The sequence below is a fragment of the Zophobas morio genome, unplaced genomic scaffold (genome assembly GCF_036711695.1).
Source record: "Zophobas morio isolate AGI-343-1 ecotype UQ-CSIRO unplaced genomic scaffold, CSIRO_AGI_Zmor_V1 ptg000532l, whole genome shotgun sequence".
NCBI classification, from domain to species: domain Eukaryota; kingdom Metazoa; phylum Arthropoda; class Insecta; order Coleoptera; family Tenebrionidae; genus Zophobas; species Zophobas morio.
The window spans coordinates 123,957-140,640 of NW_026972635.1; the positions used below are offsets into that span (position 1 = coordinate 123,957).

The 16,684-nt window shown below is 19.2% G+C and overlaps 1 protein-coding gene across 1 annotated transcript; it reads right to left on the reverse strand.

The window, feature by feature from the left end:
- Positions 1-4,735: 4,735 nt before the first annotated feature.
- On the reverse strand, positions 4,736-14,798 carry LOC135121232 (uncharacterized). The gene is made up of 5 exons (XM_064045544.1): positions 14,765-14,798; positions 13,515-13,631; positions 11,015-11,081; positions 9,343-9,456; positions 4,736-4,926 (listed from the first exon to the last, which is right to left on the reverse strand). The coding sequence occupies exons 3-5, from the start codon at positions 11,049-11,051 to the stop codon at positions 4,736-4,738; spliced, it is 342 nt and encodes a 113-aa protein (XP_063901614.1). The 5' UTR covers positions 11,052-11,081; positions 13,515-13,631; positions 14,765-14,798.
- Positions 14,799-16,684: the final 1,886 nt, after the last annotated feature.

Here is a 16,684-nt window from a genome sequence, read left to right on the forward strand (position 1 = left end):
CCCTAAAAAAATATTAACTCTAATAACAACTCTAATAATAGTAAAAAATAGTAAAAATAATAAATATATAGAAAAAAAATGGAAGTAGTAGTAGTTATAATCGTAGTTATGTTCATTTCGCAAATTGTATTAAAGACTGTAACAACATTAATTAGTTATTAGTAACACACCACTTTAAATCCTTGAATTAGAGAAGGGCAATACTTCTCCTTTACTCGAACTTCTCCAGCAGCTCCGATCCACCTGCGGCTGCATCTTCTCTTAGGCGAATTAGCAAGGTACCGTCTGTAGTTCTCTGCAAAAAACAGAAGTGTAACCATTTTGTAAAACTTCTGCTAGCCAATTGCTCCCACACACCTCAAAGAATTAAATTATTTTTAGCCACAGCAGACGAGTATCGAACCATCGCTAGGCTATGTGTGATAGAGTACTACCATCTTTTACCTCCCAACTACTAGAGGGCAAGTCTAAAGTTTGTTCTTCGGGTATCCATTGCGGACCTCCACGTTCAAATCCTCGAGGCAGAGTTGCGCACTCCAGGCATGTCGCCCACGTGACAAGGATGCATACGGACGATATTGTCGATAAGAAACGCACGAAGCGACCTTTATTAATGGTGTCATGCATTTACTGATGTGTGATAGACAAAGAGATTGGTATTAAAGATGGGTTATCACCATTTAGGTAGGGTAAAAAAGCTTCGGAAGAGTAATCGAGTCACACAGTGGCTCTACTGTCAGGTCTTTGGGCACAGGGCAAGTTTTTGCTCTGCAGCTCCCCATTGCGTTAAATGTGGCAAGGGCCACTCAACCGCGCGATGCACAAAGCATGAGAAAGTCCCACCAGTTGTGCTATTTGCGGTGGAGCGCACACTGCCAACTATCGCGACTCCGAATATTAACCGCGAAGACCTACGCGATCCACATAAACAGCTCTATCAACTCTTCAAAAACAGACCATTTCTAAAGTAACTACTATAATTTTTTATGTCGCTCGTTTGACCGCATAGACAACTCTTCAGAAAACTCTTTAACCACAGCAACCAACCCTACGACAACTGCTTTCAATATTGACAAAATCTGTAAACGAAATTAGAGACGGTTTACGGGTTTATACTTCGTTGGTAATGGTTTTTAGACCCCAAGTGCTTCGTCATATCCGTCTTCCTTCTGGAACGCAGATGCCTTCTACATAGGAAACAAGTGTTGCAGGAATTGATGAAACGCGAAAGAATTGATGCCTTATTAGTGAGGCTCATCTTTTTACACCCAGTATTATATTTAATATCTGCAACTTTTCCACGTACCTCCAGTACAGCCTTCATCAGACGAAACATTCAGCACGCTGTGATATCCTTGACTGCCCTGCCAAGCATTGAGCCCGTTGGACGTGTTGATTTGTCATACTTTAATGGTAATTCTTCATTCTCAAGAACATCGTCGGGGCCATCTGCCAGTTATTCTTCAAGCTGTACAACTGAAAGGAATTACCGACTACCACGTTTTGTCGATAACACCGTTTTCGCTTCAACTGCGATAAAACCGTACCACGTTGGAGAACGCTACAGAGAACAGCTTAAGCTTTTTAAAAAAAACTGCTGCGTACATTTAATAATCCTTGCTTTCTGTTTTATTTTTAAAATAATACTATCTAAATAAGAAAGCTATAGAGAATTTTTTAGACTAAATATTAAAAAAGAACTGCTTGGTACGGTTGTTTAATAAGTGGTGTAAAGCGTAATTTTTTTAATCTTTGCTTCTTTAGTATTTCTTGGGCTAATACTTTCGTATATAGAGGAAAGCTACAGGATTGTTTAAACAAAAATTAAAAAAAAACCCTGAATACAATATTTGTAAAGCTTATTTTTTTTTTATATCTTTGCTAATTATAATTTTTTAGTATTCATTTTACGGAGTTTATTAAAATAACAGTTTTAATTGCATATCGCCGTTTATAAGTCATTTGGCTCAGCCTTAGTAAGTATCAAAAAAGATGGGTTAAACATAGCATAACTAACATAATAATTAAACTGTAAAATAGCTATAAGTTAATAATTGGCAAAGTAAATGTTATTATAGTTAAGGTGCCTTAATCTTTACCTTCAAAGATTTTAAAGCAACCTAAACTTTTAAAACACAATATTTCAGATATTCAATGCTTTTCTATTATAATTTTTAAGGTTTATATAATGAAAGCAAGATACAAAGAACAGTATTTTATTCTTATAAAGTTAGCGCTTTGCAGATTTTTTTTTTAAATAGACGGCAGAATGAAGCTAATAAAATTTTATGTACCCTTTTATCAAGACAATGACTTAAATTATTCTCCGTTATATTTTTATAAAATATCAAAACTGTTAAGTTGAGGATTGTTTAATCATGATCCATACAAACCAAGTAGATACCCAAGCAGATTCATGTTAAATATACTTATAATGGTTTAACTGTAGCTAAACTTGTCTTATATTATTCACAACGGAAACTCTTCAATATTATCACTTTCGGTAACCTACGTTAGCAGGAGATAGAGAAACTAATGGGGAAATGATAAACTGAACTGCAAAGAATGTAATTCTTCAAGTTTATATTTTTACGAATATATGAAAGTTTAAAGGGTAAGCCTAATCTAGTTAAGCTAGTACAAAAGGGCAAAGTTCACTAGCTATTAGATAAAAAATTTATAGCAGCAAAATATATAGTAACCCTTACTGAATTAATGTTTTAAGTAGATTATAATATTTAAAATTTAGTTAATTTAGTCATGCTATAAAAATAAGCATGCATGCAATTACTATTATAAGTAAATGAGTATTGTTACCTTGAGTCTTATTTTATACAAACGTTATAAATATATAAAGGAAAACTGTTAAACAAAAGACTTCCAGTTAAGTAGAAGGAACTAAATTTTTATTTTTGTTACAAAAAATTTTTGCGTTTATTATTACTTGTGGAAGCCTAAACTCTAATTAGTAAAAAATGATAAGTCGTACTGGTTTTTAATCTATAAACTTTATTTGCTACTAAAGAAGAGTAACTTTTCTTAACTATACAACATTTAAATGAGTCTTTGTTTAAGATTGTTATTTTTAAAAGATATAAAATCTATTAAAAAGACTGTAACATTGAATAAAATATAAAATTGGCTAAATTGATAGGTGAGTGATTATAAGACTTTGAAATTTAAACTGAATTCAATTTATAGAGCTGTAATCTCTTTTTAATCCTAAGCTTTTTTTTAATGTGATAGTAAAGAAGCTAATTTTATTAAATTTTATACTAAAATAGTTAATAAGTTAGACTTTAACTTTTACATTTCTACTATTAATTTTATAAAAGAAGGCTTTCGTTGTTGTAAGCAAAAGCAAAGATTGTGCTGCCGCTGGTTGAAGCTTTAACCTAAATTTTAAAACTGAGGGAATTTACTATGATTAAAACTTCTTAAATCTTAATTCCAAATATTTATTAAATAAAATTATAGCAGCTGAGTTTAGTAAATCTTTTTCTAACTACTTGTCTTTTTTAAGAGATTCTTTTAAATTTAAGAGCGTGTAACTTTAATAAAAAAGGGTCGACTTTGAAGCTCAGAGCTGGCAGAGTTTTAGAAATAGATAACAGTATTTTTAAAAAAAAATATTACTTTTTAGTAAAGAATCGTTGTGGAAACTTGAAACTATTTTATAAATGATTTGTAAATTCATAATAACTGCAACCAAATTATTAGGTTTTTAAATATTTCTTTAGTGTCTTTTTACAATTGTTTTAATCTTAAAAAAAATTATCTTTTATAGAATACCGAAAAAACAAATTTACTATAAAATATTACATTTAGGAGAGTTTTTGTTAAATTAATTTAAAATAACTAAATCTCGAGATGGAAAGTGACGGGTACTTTACTTCTTATACACTTGATATAAAATTATAATTTATAATCAAGGAAAAAGCTTTTTAAATTTTTTGCAGAAAAATTTAAGTAAAAAATTTAAATTCTTGTTAACTTTGAAAAAATCACAAGCAGACAAGAATTCAGAAATATATATTTATAATTTGACAAATAAATTTTAAAGAAATTTAATTTTTATATAGAATTTTTAAGCAATTAAATTTAATTTTTTTTAAAAAATTTATCTTGAAAAGCAAATTTTTAACAAAAAATCTCGTTATTTTTAAATTTTATAGGTAATAAATTTTTACTTTTTAAAAGAATTTAAACAAAAGAAAATAATTTCTCAAGCAAATAATAATCTAAGAAATTTATAACAATTATCATAACGATTTAATAATTATTGTTAGAAAATTTTTTGTTTTTAATTTGAAAACAAACTTTTCTAATTTCCGATAAAAAATTTTAGCATAAAAATCTAATGCTTAACTTTTAAAGGACAAAGCAAACTAAATTATTTCAACAGTATTATTACTTTTAGAAAACTATAATTTTTTTTATTTTATAGAAATTTATTTCTGTTTAAAGATTTGTTAATCAACTACTAAGCAATTAAATTTTCTAAAATTTTTTTATATAAAAATTTATTGAAATTACTTAATAAAGAAATTTGATCTTATTTGAAATTAAATATTCATATTAATTGAAAATAAAGAGAAAATTTGGCAAAAAATTCGTATTCTTTTAAACTTCTGCTAAACCACAACAGAATTTCTAAAATTATATTTTTATTTTACTGAAATATATAAGGTTTAAAAAAATTTATTTCTTTTTGAAGATTTTCCCCCCAGAATCTTCAACTTTTTAATTCTTGCAACCGAGCTAACAAGTCTGCTTCGGAATCAGCAGCTTCAGAAGCAGGAAGTGACGAAGATGGAGCCTTCAACCCCGAGGAAATGTCAATTCCAATCTCATCTAAAATTGCATTCACAACATTTTCTTCTTCTTCTTCATTATCTTCAGTTAAACTATTCATCGTGTCTTCAACTAATATGAAAGATTATTTTTTAGATTAAATAAAATAAGTTTTTAAAGAAATTAATTTTGTTTAAATTTTATAAAATTTTTTCATACGAATAAATATTAAATAAAACCTTATTAAAATTTTTATTATGTAGCTTAAGTAAATTCTGATTTACTTTAAAAAATTAAAAGGTAAATTCAACAACTTATAGAATATAATTTATCATAAATTAAACCTTAAAAAAAAAGAAAAAAAACTTATAATTATAAATAAGGTTTTGTAAATTAATAAAATTGTGAATCTAAATTATTTTTTATTTGAAGTTATAAAAATTGTAAATCTAGATTACTTTTTATAAGTTGTAACTTCTGTAATTAAAAAAGTATAAATATAATATTTTTAAGGAAAACTAAAAAAGTATTAAAACTAATTTATAATATAAAACTAAAAATAAATTTTAATAGTCGATCTGTTGTATTGATAAAAAAAAAATAATAATAAATCTATTATTTTAATATTTTTTTTATTATTGATTATTATTATAAGTAATTATAATTTATTTATTATTTTATTATTATTTATTATTATGTATTATTATTATTAATATGATATTATTTTTATTTTATTTATATTATTATAGTTATAATTATTTACTATTTATTAAAAATATAGTATTATTTATTTATAATTACTTTTTTATTATTATTATAAAGAATACTTATATAATAACTTATAAATATTGGTATTTTATGATTAAATGTAAAAATAATATTAAAAAATTAAATAAACTAATAAAAAGTTATTAATAATAATAAAAAATATTAAATAGTTTATAAAAATGAGTATAAATAAAAGAATATAATAAATAATGAATATAAAAAGAAAAGCATAAATAATAATTATTTTGTAATATTTATTATTATTTTTTTTTATTTTATGTATAATTATCATTATTATTTTTTTTATAAAGAAATTACTTTATTTATTACTTATTTATAGTATAACTTCTATTGCTATTTCTAATTAAAGAAGGCGCAATTGTTATTATTTATCTATTAATGTTATATATATATATTTTTATTTATATATTATTCATTTTTTACTTCTTTATTATTATTTCTATTAAGAAAAGTCCATCAATATTACTATTTATTAATTACTTTATTAATAAATATTATTTTATTTAACTCTAAACGATTGCTTTAACATTGTTATATATTTTATTATTTATAAATTATTAATATTATAATTCTTTATTAGTATTCTTATAAATAATAACTCATTCATATTATTATTATTCTCATTTAGTAATAATATATTATTGTTATTTTAATATTTATTTATTTATAAACTGTGGTCATATAATTAAATATTTATTATAATAAAAAAATGTACTTAGCCACAAATTTTTTTTAATATAATTTTTTTAAAAAAATATTAAATATAATAAATATAAATATAAAAGTTTATAATAAATTAATAATATAAAATAAATCCAAGGAAAAAAAAATAATCACGACTGCAATTTTTTGTTCGTAAATGCGTTCATCTTTTAGATTTTTTTAATTATAACAAAATTATAAAGAAATATATTTTTTATAATAAATTTTATTAAAAAAATAAAAATTAAAAAAAATTCATTTTTTTATTAGTATATGAGAAAAATTTTTATATATAAATTGTTTTTATATTTACTATAAAATATTTATAAAGCTTTTGTTTATAATGAAAAATTTATTATTTACTATAAGATTATAAAAAAAAAAAGAAACAATTCATTATTATATTAGAAAATGCGTTTATTAAAAAATTTGTAGTACAAAAATTTTTATATATTTTCCTTTTTTCATATTATTAATGAAAAATAAAAAATATTACAAAAATTTATTAGTAATGCATTTAACCTTAAAACTTACTTTAATTTCTTATAATAATAATAATTTATTAATATATTAATAATTTTAACATTTATAATATATTTTTTTATTAGTAAGTGCGCTAAATTCTAAAACTTTTTATATTTATAAAATCTTTATTTTTCATTTTTATGATTTTTAAGTTAAAGATATCAGAATTCGTTAATTTATTAGTAAATGCAAATAATCTTAAACTTTTTCTTGATTAAATTTTTATATTTTTCATAAAAATTAAAAAAAAAATCTTTATTTTTATAATATTTATAATAAAAAATAACAAAAAATAGAAAAAACAAGTCAATTTTGTATTAGAAAATGTGTTTGATTTTAAACTTTTAAGGTAAAACTTTTTATATTCATAATAAAAATAAAAAGTGCCTACAATTTTTTCGATGACTTTATTATGAAAATATTCAATCGTTGAACTACTCTAATACTTTATATGTATTTTTAACATCCATAACAATTATTGAAGCTGCTTTCAATATTTTAATGAAATTTTAATGATTTTATTAAGTTTTCAAAGTAATTTAATTACTTTTTTTTTTTCAAAACTATTAAAAAGAAATTTTTTTTTTATTAGTAAACGTGTTCAATTACAAAACTTTTTATATTCATAACAAAATAAAAATTATTTCACTATATTTAATAAAATTTTAACTACTGCATTAAATTGTTAAAAGTACCCAAATTACTATTTTTTTGATATTTTTTAGTTAAATGCGTTCAATATTAAAACTTTTTATATTCATAAATAAAAACGATTCATTTTTTTTATGAACTTTTATTACTATTTACCTTTTTCATGTAGATACTTCTATAAAATAATAAAACTATTAAAAAAAATTAAATTTTTAATGAATCGCGTTCCATATAAAACTTTTTATATTTATACCAATAAGAAATAATACTTTTTAAATTTTTTAATACAACTTTAACCAGTAAAAAAAAAATTCATAGATAATTATAATTTTTATAATAATTATATTTTAAAATAATTTTTTTTATTAATAAATGCGTTCAACTTTAATACTATTCTTAAAAATATTTATAATAATTAATATTAAAAAACATTTAAAAATACGCAATTTTTTTTTTACTTCGAATGTAAAATTTTTATATTTTTTCTTAGGAAAACTACTAAACTTGTAATTTTTTTCTCTCGTAAAGTTTTTTACTTCTAAAACTTTTTTATAGAAAAATTGGAGTTTACAAGTTTGTATATAAAAACTTCAAAATTTTTTTTTTATTTTTTTTATTAAAAACAATATTAATTATAAAAGTTTATAGATTTTCAAGTAAAATGTTTATTAATTTGTAATAAGTAGACATTATTTATAATAAGTTATAAACAAATTTTGTACTTAAAAAAAATATGAACTGTTTACATTGGAAATAAGAAAGTTTTCTGATTTATAAATTTAAAAATGACAGTTTTACATTATAGTAATAAACTTTTTAAATATAAGAATAAAAAATTTTAAACATAAATTCAATACATTTTAGAAATAAAAAAAGTTTATTTACAAAACATAAACTTTTTTATTATATAAAAAAAATTTATCAATATTAAATAAAGAAATTATTAGTTAAAAAAAATTTGACCAAGCATTATTATTAAAAGATATAAAAATTAATATTTATAATAATAATACAAATTTAGATAATGAAAAAATAAAAATAAAAATTCGTATTTATAATTATAAAGATAATTCAACATTTATGTAATAATAATTTAAAAAGGCGCTTAAAAAAAAATAAATACAAAACTATTATATAATAATAAAAATTTCTATATAATAAAAATTGAAGAATTAATATTAATAATAATACGACTTTTATATGATAAAAATTAAAAAATTTATAAAAATAATAATTATACAACTTTTATATAATGAAAATTAAAAATTCATATTAAGATTAATAGTTTTACATTTTTTTATAATAAAAAATAATAAAACTCATATTAAAAATTATAATAATACAACTATTATTTAAAAAATTGGTAAATTTACATATTAAAAATTATAATAACTTTTATATAATAAAAGATGAAGAGGTTATGTTAAAAATAATTATACAACTTTTATTTATAAAATAAAAAATTTATATTAACAGTAATAATAGAACTTTTACTTAATAAAAATAAAATTTAAAATTGCATATTAAATAAATAATGCAACTTTTATATTATGAAAAATGATATTAATATATATATTAAAGATAAAATAATACGACTTTTATAAAATAAGAAAATAAAAAATTTATATTAAAAATAATAATTATAACTTTTATATAATAAAAATAAAAAAATTCATATCAAAAATTATAATAAAACTATTATATAATAAAAATGACAAAACTTAATACAACTTTTTTTTAGTAAAAAATATAAAATTAATATAAACAGTTATTAATACAACTTTTCTTTATAAAATAAAAAATTTATTTTGTAAATAATAATAATATACAACTCTTTTTTATAAAAAAATAATTAAAAAGTTCTTAGTATTAATGATTTACTTAATTCGTTACGAATTCCAGCGAGTTCGCTCTCTTTTTGGTAGTTGGCCATCGTCTTCTGCACGTGATGGATATTCATAGATTTATTAGCTCCTGCCATTACTTTGGAGGCCGCTGGAATTATAAATATTTTATAAATAATTAATAAAAATTCTTTGGTTAACGGATTATAACTACCAATTAATTTACTAGTAAAAAGATTTATTGATAACATTTCTTAAATAAATTATTTCGATTGGCTAATAAAATGGTTAAAATACTTGATATTAATTTTATTTTTTATATTATTGTTTAATATTTATTTGTATTATTTTTTACTTTATACTTAAAAATTATTTTTTTTCTTGATATTTAATATTAAAATAAAACGGAATATATAAATATTAGTTATATAATAAAATATATATTATTAAAAATAAAATAAGAAATAGTAAAAACTTTCATTAATATTATTACTAAAAGTTGATTGGCTAAACTGATTTTTAAATTTTATTAATAAATTACTTACTAATAACAAAAAGTAAATTAGTAAAAAGTTTTAATAAATAAATAAAAAATTTATAAAATTTTGATTGGCTAAAAATATAGTTAAAAAACTTGTTCATTATTATATAGATATATTTATATTTTTTCACATCTTTATTATTAATTCCTTTTTTCTTAAGTTCTAATAATAAAAGAAAAATAAATAAATAAAATATATTTTATAACTAAAAATATAAAAAGCAATGCAACTTTAGTTTTGTATATAAATATGAAGTAACTGAAAAAAAAATACAAAAATCAAATGAATATATAAATAAGTAAAAAAAAATAAATAAACATATAAAAAAGTATTATAATCATTAACAATATTAAAAAAATTAAATAAGCGTATTAATAAATATAAATATTTTATAATAAGCTAAAAAAAAAGATGGAGAAACAAAATAAAGTATAGGATAATAATAATAAATAAATAAGAAATTCTATCTAATGTTACTGTATTATTATTATTAAATTTATTAGTCTATTATATAAATAAAGTTTATATAAAATTATGTTAAATAATAAAGTTATAATATATAGTAAATAAATATTAAATATATAATAAATTATATATATGTACATATCTAAATATAATAATAATATAATATTAGAATAACAATTTTTTAAAATTAATATAAATATATAATAGATAAATAGAAAAATATATAATAAAATATTATTAAAAACTGTAATCATAAAAGAAATTTTTAATAAGTAATATAGATATATAATATATTAATATGAAATATATATAAAAGAATATACTATTGAATATATATATCGAGTATATTATAAATATATAAAAGTATATTAAAGAAAGTTGAATTATTTTTTATAATAAATAAATAAAAATTATAATATTTTATATGGAAATATATAATTAAAAAGGGGAAGTACGAAAATATTAATAAAATAAAGTGTTAATATATATTATATAAAAAGTATTATTAATAAATAAATAAAGATTAAATAAAAAAATTATATAAGGAATATTATTAATTTATTATAAAATAATATAAATAAATAAGGGAAGGCGTAAAATAAATAAACTTTAGATTGTATTAAATAAATATGAGACATATACTTTCTAGGAAATATATAAATATATTATAAATAATATATATTAAATATTCAAAATTCTTGCCTTGAACTGAATTAGCAACTTTACTATTGATATTCATTTCTGAAATATTCCCTCTGAGCTCGTTAAACTTTTTATAGAGATGTTGTTATATACTAGGAATTTTTAAAAGTAATATTTATTATGAATATTGTTACCGTTATTAATTTTTCAGCTTAAATACTTTATATTATTATTTATAAAATCGTCAAATTTTTTGTTGAATATTTATTATTATCGTTATTATAATTATCATTATTAATTTTTATAATGAAATATATATTATTATTATTATTAATTGTTATAAATTTGTTAAAATATTTTATATCATTACTTAAATATATTTATTTATAACTATTATTATTTTTTGTTAACATACTAAATAATATTATTATTAAATTTTTTAGATAAAATATATTATTATTACCTAAAAATTATTATTTTTTCAAATTCATTTTTAAGAATATTGAATATTATTATTAAAAAAAATTATTACTACTTGTTATTATTTTTTGTTAAAAAATTTATTATTATTATTATCTCTTTTAATGAATTTATTTGTAAAAACATTTAATCATAACATCTATTATTATAATTTATTGTAATAAATTTTTAATGAATTTATTAATAGTACTTTATAATTTTTGTCAACTTTATAATAATTACTATTAATTAATATAAATTTATTTGATAAAAAATTGTGTATTACCTAAAAATATTTAATATTGAGAAATATTTTGTTATAAATTTCTTTATAAATATTGTATATCTCTTATACTAATTTATAATTAATGTTATATTTGTTATATAGTTTTTTGTTATAATATAGTATATATTATTTTACACATAATTATAATATTTTGTTAAAAACTTCCTATAAAAAACATTTTATTATTATTATAATTTGTTATAAATTTTTTTAATAAAATATTGAATATATATTATTATTACTTATAAATATATAAAATTATTATATTTTGTTATTAATTTATTTTTAATATGATATCGTATACATTATTATTACTTATAAATAATTATAATAAATAATATATTTTCCTATAATTTTCTAATAGAGAATATTTTATTTCTTATAAATATTAATGATCCGTTATATTTTGTTATAAATTTTTTTAAAAATATTTTATAAACTTTTTTGTTACTTATTCTGGTTAATTATCGTTTAATGTTATTATTACAAATTTTTTGTTAGAATATTGTAAATTATTATCATTAATAGATAATGTTTAGAAGAAATTAAAAATAGTGTAAGATTATTTTTTTTAAAAAATATTTTAAAATTTTTGTAATATTTATTACTATTTTCATGTAAGTTATAGTAAATATAAAAGTATTACTTATTATTATAGTTAGTAAAAAATGCAAAAATTTTTATTACTATATAAGATAAAATAAATATTCATAATAGTATTACTAATAAGTATAACATCATTATTAATAATAAGTATAACTTTAAATATTTTTAAGATTAAAGTAATTAGTAATTATAAAATTTAATTCTAATTAAAAAGAAAAATAAAAAGTAGTAATTATTAAAAAAACTTAAAAACTTTATTATTTTAATAATATTAAAAAAATAACTTTTAACAAAGAGTAGAAAAATAGTATATTCTTATATATAAAAAAATTTATCATAACTTTCGATTCAGTAAATCTTTTATACAGCACAAAATCTAACTACATAATTGAAATAATTGCTAAGGATAGCTATAATAACAAGTAAAATTGAGGAATAGTTATTAGTAGAAAAGATTGTTAGCAAATCTAAAAATATTAGTAAAGAAATTTAAAATTAAAATTTTAAATTCCTATAAATTTATACTAAAAGAAATAAGTTAAGTAGCTACAAGCATAATTATTATTTATAATAAAAAAATAATGAAAAATAATTTTTTTTTTCGAATAGCAATTTGTATAAGTAATTAAAAAATTTATAAAATTATAAAAAAATTATCGCTTAGCAAAAATATATAAAAAGTAATTATTATTTGTAAATGATAAATTGATATTAATAATAATAACGCCGTTAAAAAAAAAGTAGAGTTTAACAGATTAATTTATAACTTGCAAAAAATAATTATTTTATTTTTCATAATCCCGTTTAATAAAAAAATTAATACAACCTTCTCACTTGTTTAAAAGTAAAAACAGTTTAAGAAATTTAAAAAAAGTTACCAAAAAAATATTTGCAAACGATAATTATATTTTTATGAAAAAGAAGCCTTAAAATTTAACTTAATTTTTTTAAATTTTTTTTTTAAATTTAGTGCAAAAAAATTTACTTTGTCCTTTTAAAATTAGTAAAACTTCGTACTCTCTTTAAGAGTAGATAATAAGGTTTAATAAATTTATAAAAAAAAAAAATTAATGATAATTTTATCATAATAATAACGCCTAAAAAAAAAAGTAAATTTTTAAACTAATTTAAATAAAAAATTAAAAAAAAATTAAAATTTTACAAAAAATAAATACTTTGTCTCCTTAAAATAATTAAAATTAGTAAAACCTTCGCAGTTGCCTTAAAAGATTTCTCGCGTTGCTGTCTAACGCCGACAATTTGCTTTGCCAGCGCCTTTACTTCTTCTTTGCTGCCTCGTTGCGCAGCTTTTTTAATTTGCAATTGCTTATAGATTTGTTAGTTCAGTTTTATAAAAAGATTCATAATTATAGTAAAAAGTTAAAGTAATTTTTTTTAAAAAAAATTATTTATTATACAAAACTGCATTTGCTTAAAAATCTGTTAATCTAGATTATAATTAAAATTTAAAGTAAGTTTTTATATTTATATGAAAATTATGTTGAAAAAAAATTTTAATTTTGAAAAACTGCAGTTGATTACAAATTTGTTAGTTCTTTTTTTTTTAAAAAAAATTTATTGTAAACGAAATTAAAGAAAAATACAATTTTTATTAAAATTTACGTTATATAGATAAATCTAAATTAGAAAATTGCAATAACTTATTGATAGTCCAGTTTTTATAAAAAGATTATTATAACAAAAATATAAAATAAATTTATTTTTCAAATATGATAATTATGTTATTAAGAAATTTTAATTTTAGAAAACTGCAGTTGAATATAAAATTGTTAGTCTAGTTTTTATTTAAAGATTCTAAGTATAAAAAAATTAAAGGAAATTTTTTCTTTTATGTGAAAATTACGTTAAAAAGAAAATTTATTATAAAAAATTGCAGTTGTTTATAACTTTGTAAGCCCATTTTTTTAAAAAAGGTTATTATTAAAAATAAGCGTTAAAGTAAATATATTTTTTTTATATATGAAAATTACGTTATAAGGAAAATTTATAATAAAAAACTGTAATTGCTTATAAGTTGTTAGTCCAATATTTAAAAAAAGGTTGTCATAAACTAAAATTTATAAAAATAATACATTTCTTAAGTTGCAATTACTTAGACGTTAGATATTGCATTTTTTTTTTTTTAAAAAAAATTATTTTAACAAAATTTACAATACTTATATTTTTTATGTATGAAAAGTACATTTTTTTTAAAAAAACTTTATATCTAAAATTGCAATTACTTATAAATCTGTTCGTCCACTTTTTTAAAAAAGAATATACATATAAATAATTTTGTAAGTGAATACTATTTTATACACATAAAAATTACGTTACAAAGAAAAATTAATAATAAAAAACTTCAAATTTAAAAAGAATTATAATTATAGAGAAATTAAAGTAGATAAAATTTTAATAAGAGATTATATAAGTAATTTTAAATAGTAATAGTAAACTACAATTTTTTTTTCTTCATTATTAAGTTTAGCTCTTTCTCTTTCGAGTGTGCGATTAGCTCTTCTAACCGCTCTCAATTCCTCTCGAGCCTTTTCTTTTATAGGCGTAATCATACAAACCGTTAAAGTTTTTCATTTGTTATTTAAGATGATGTAAATGTACCTTCTGGTGTTTTTTTTCTTCCAAACATTTAATAAATAAAGTGTCTCGAAATTATATGGGCTATGAAAATTATTAAAAGTAGGCGTACGCTTCAATAAAAAGTTAGTTTTACTGTTATTTAAATTCAATGATGTTTGAACATTATTACCTAAAAAAGTTTTATTTTTAAAATATTTTGCTCCACGTATTAGTTTTTACACTCAAGCTTCGTCTTTAAAATATTGACGACGGTATAAAAAGTTATTTTATAGAATTTGTATAGCAAAAGTTTATATAAATATTTATAATATGTTTGAGAGCTAATTAAAAAAAATCTTTAAAATATAAATTCCTAGTTTTTTGAAAAGGCTGGTGCTATATACTATTTGGAAAGAATAAATTAATATAGTTCTTATATTTTCAAAACTTGTATAAAAGAAAGTAGCGCAGACTCACTTTAATCACGTTTTGCTTTTTTCTAATGTTTACACATAATGATTATTAAAATATAGATTTATAATAAAATAAAATATAAATAACTTCAATCAATACTAAACTTTGACATACCTTTATACAAAAATATATTTATAAAAAATATCGTTAGCTCATACATCTATTTTTTTTTATTAAACAGTAAAGAGAATATTCTTCGTTAGATAAGTAAAACCTTTAAGTTTTTAAGATACAAAAAATATTATAAAAAAAATTTCTACGTAAAAGTTTAACTATTTAGGTGGATACAATTCGCCTTCTTTCTTATAATTTATATTTACTTATGAACCACACTATCAAGTTGTGCCTTTTTTTCATAATTAATAAATGAAGCAATTGAGCAGTTTTTGATAGAGAAACCTTGGCTTTATAAAATTGTATAACTTTTTTTTTTGTTAAAAGGAAATGGCAACAGCATCTTCTTTGAAATAATTACACATAATAAACTAAAAAGTTTGGCCTTTAGAAAAATAATTTTTTTCCATAAGTTCCTCTGAAAAGGCACTGCGATCTTTCTTTAAGCTTTGTTTGTAAAATTATATCGATGTACTGAAAAATAAAAATTCGTAAATTATCTGTCATTATCTTTTAATGTAAAGTTATCTAAAGTCTTTTTACCACCAGGCTCCATTAGTATAATATATTTTTATTTATATTTCAGCTGAGCTTCAAAAAAACCTATAATAAACTTTGTAGTAACAACTAATATATTACTTAAATCAGTTATATAGTAAAATTTTAGAGCGTTGGTTTATTTTTAGCTTCCATCTTTAATTTTATTACTTTAAGCTTGGCCATGACTCTTGTTAGAAATAAATTAAATATGGGATTTTAAAATATATAGAACGGCTGCAAAAGGTATTTATTCTAAAATATTACCAGCAAGACCCCTCTTTTGTTTATAAATTCTTGGAGATGAACTACTTTTAAATTAGTTGCTAGGTAATATAATTATCTTTAGCTTTGAGATCTAATGATAAAATTATAAATAATAAAATGCGTTATCTACGTGTCTTTCTTGAGTGCAAATAGATTGCAGTAAAAAAAATTGATAATATTTGTCTACCACGAGAATCTTAAAAGGGTGAATTGTAAATTAATAAAAAACGGTTTAAATAAGGAAGAGAGGCAAGTTAAATAGTAAAAGTAAACATACCGAAATTTAGAAGCTTTTTTAAAAAATTTATAAAAAAGGATGCTAACATTTTAAGGATAAGAGCCTTAATAACGCGTTAAGTCAGTTTCATAAAGAAATTTTTTTTCAAGATTTTTTACAAAATGTTAAGAGT

Bases quoted from the DNA above. Each gene is read 5' to 3' on its own strand.
- LOC135121232 (XM_064045544.1), bottom strand. From the start codon at position 11,051: ATGAATATCAATAGTAAAGTTGCTAATTCAGTTCAAG. The intron at 9,457-11,014 runs GCAAGAATTTTG...TTATAATTCCAG, and splicing joins AGTTGCTAATTCAGTTCAAG to CGGCCTCCAAAGTAATGGCA. The intron at 4,927-9,342 runs GTAAATCATTAA...CTTTCATATTAG, and splicing joins TGGAATTCGTAACGAATTAA to TTGAAGACACGATGAATAGT.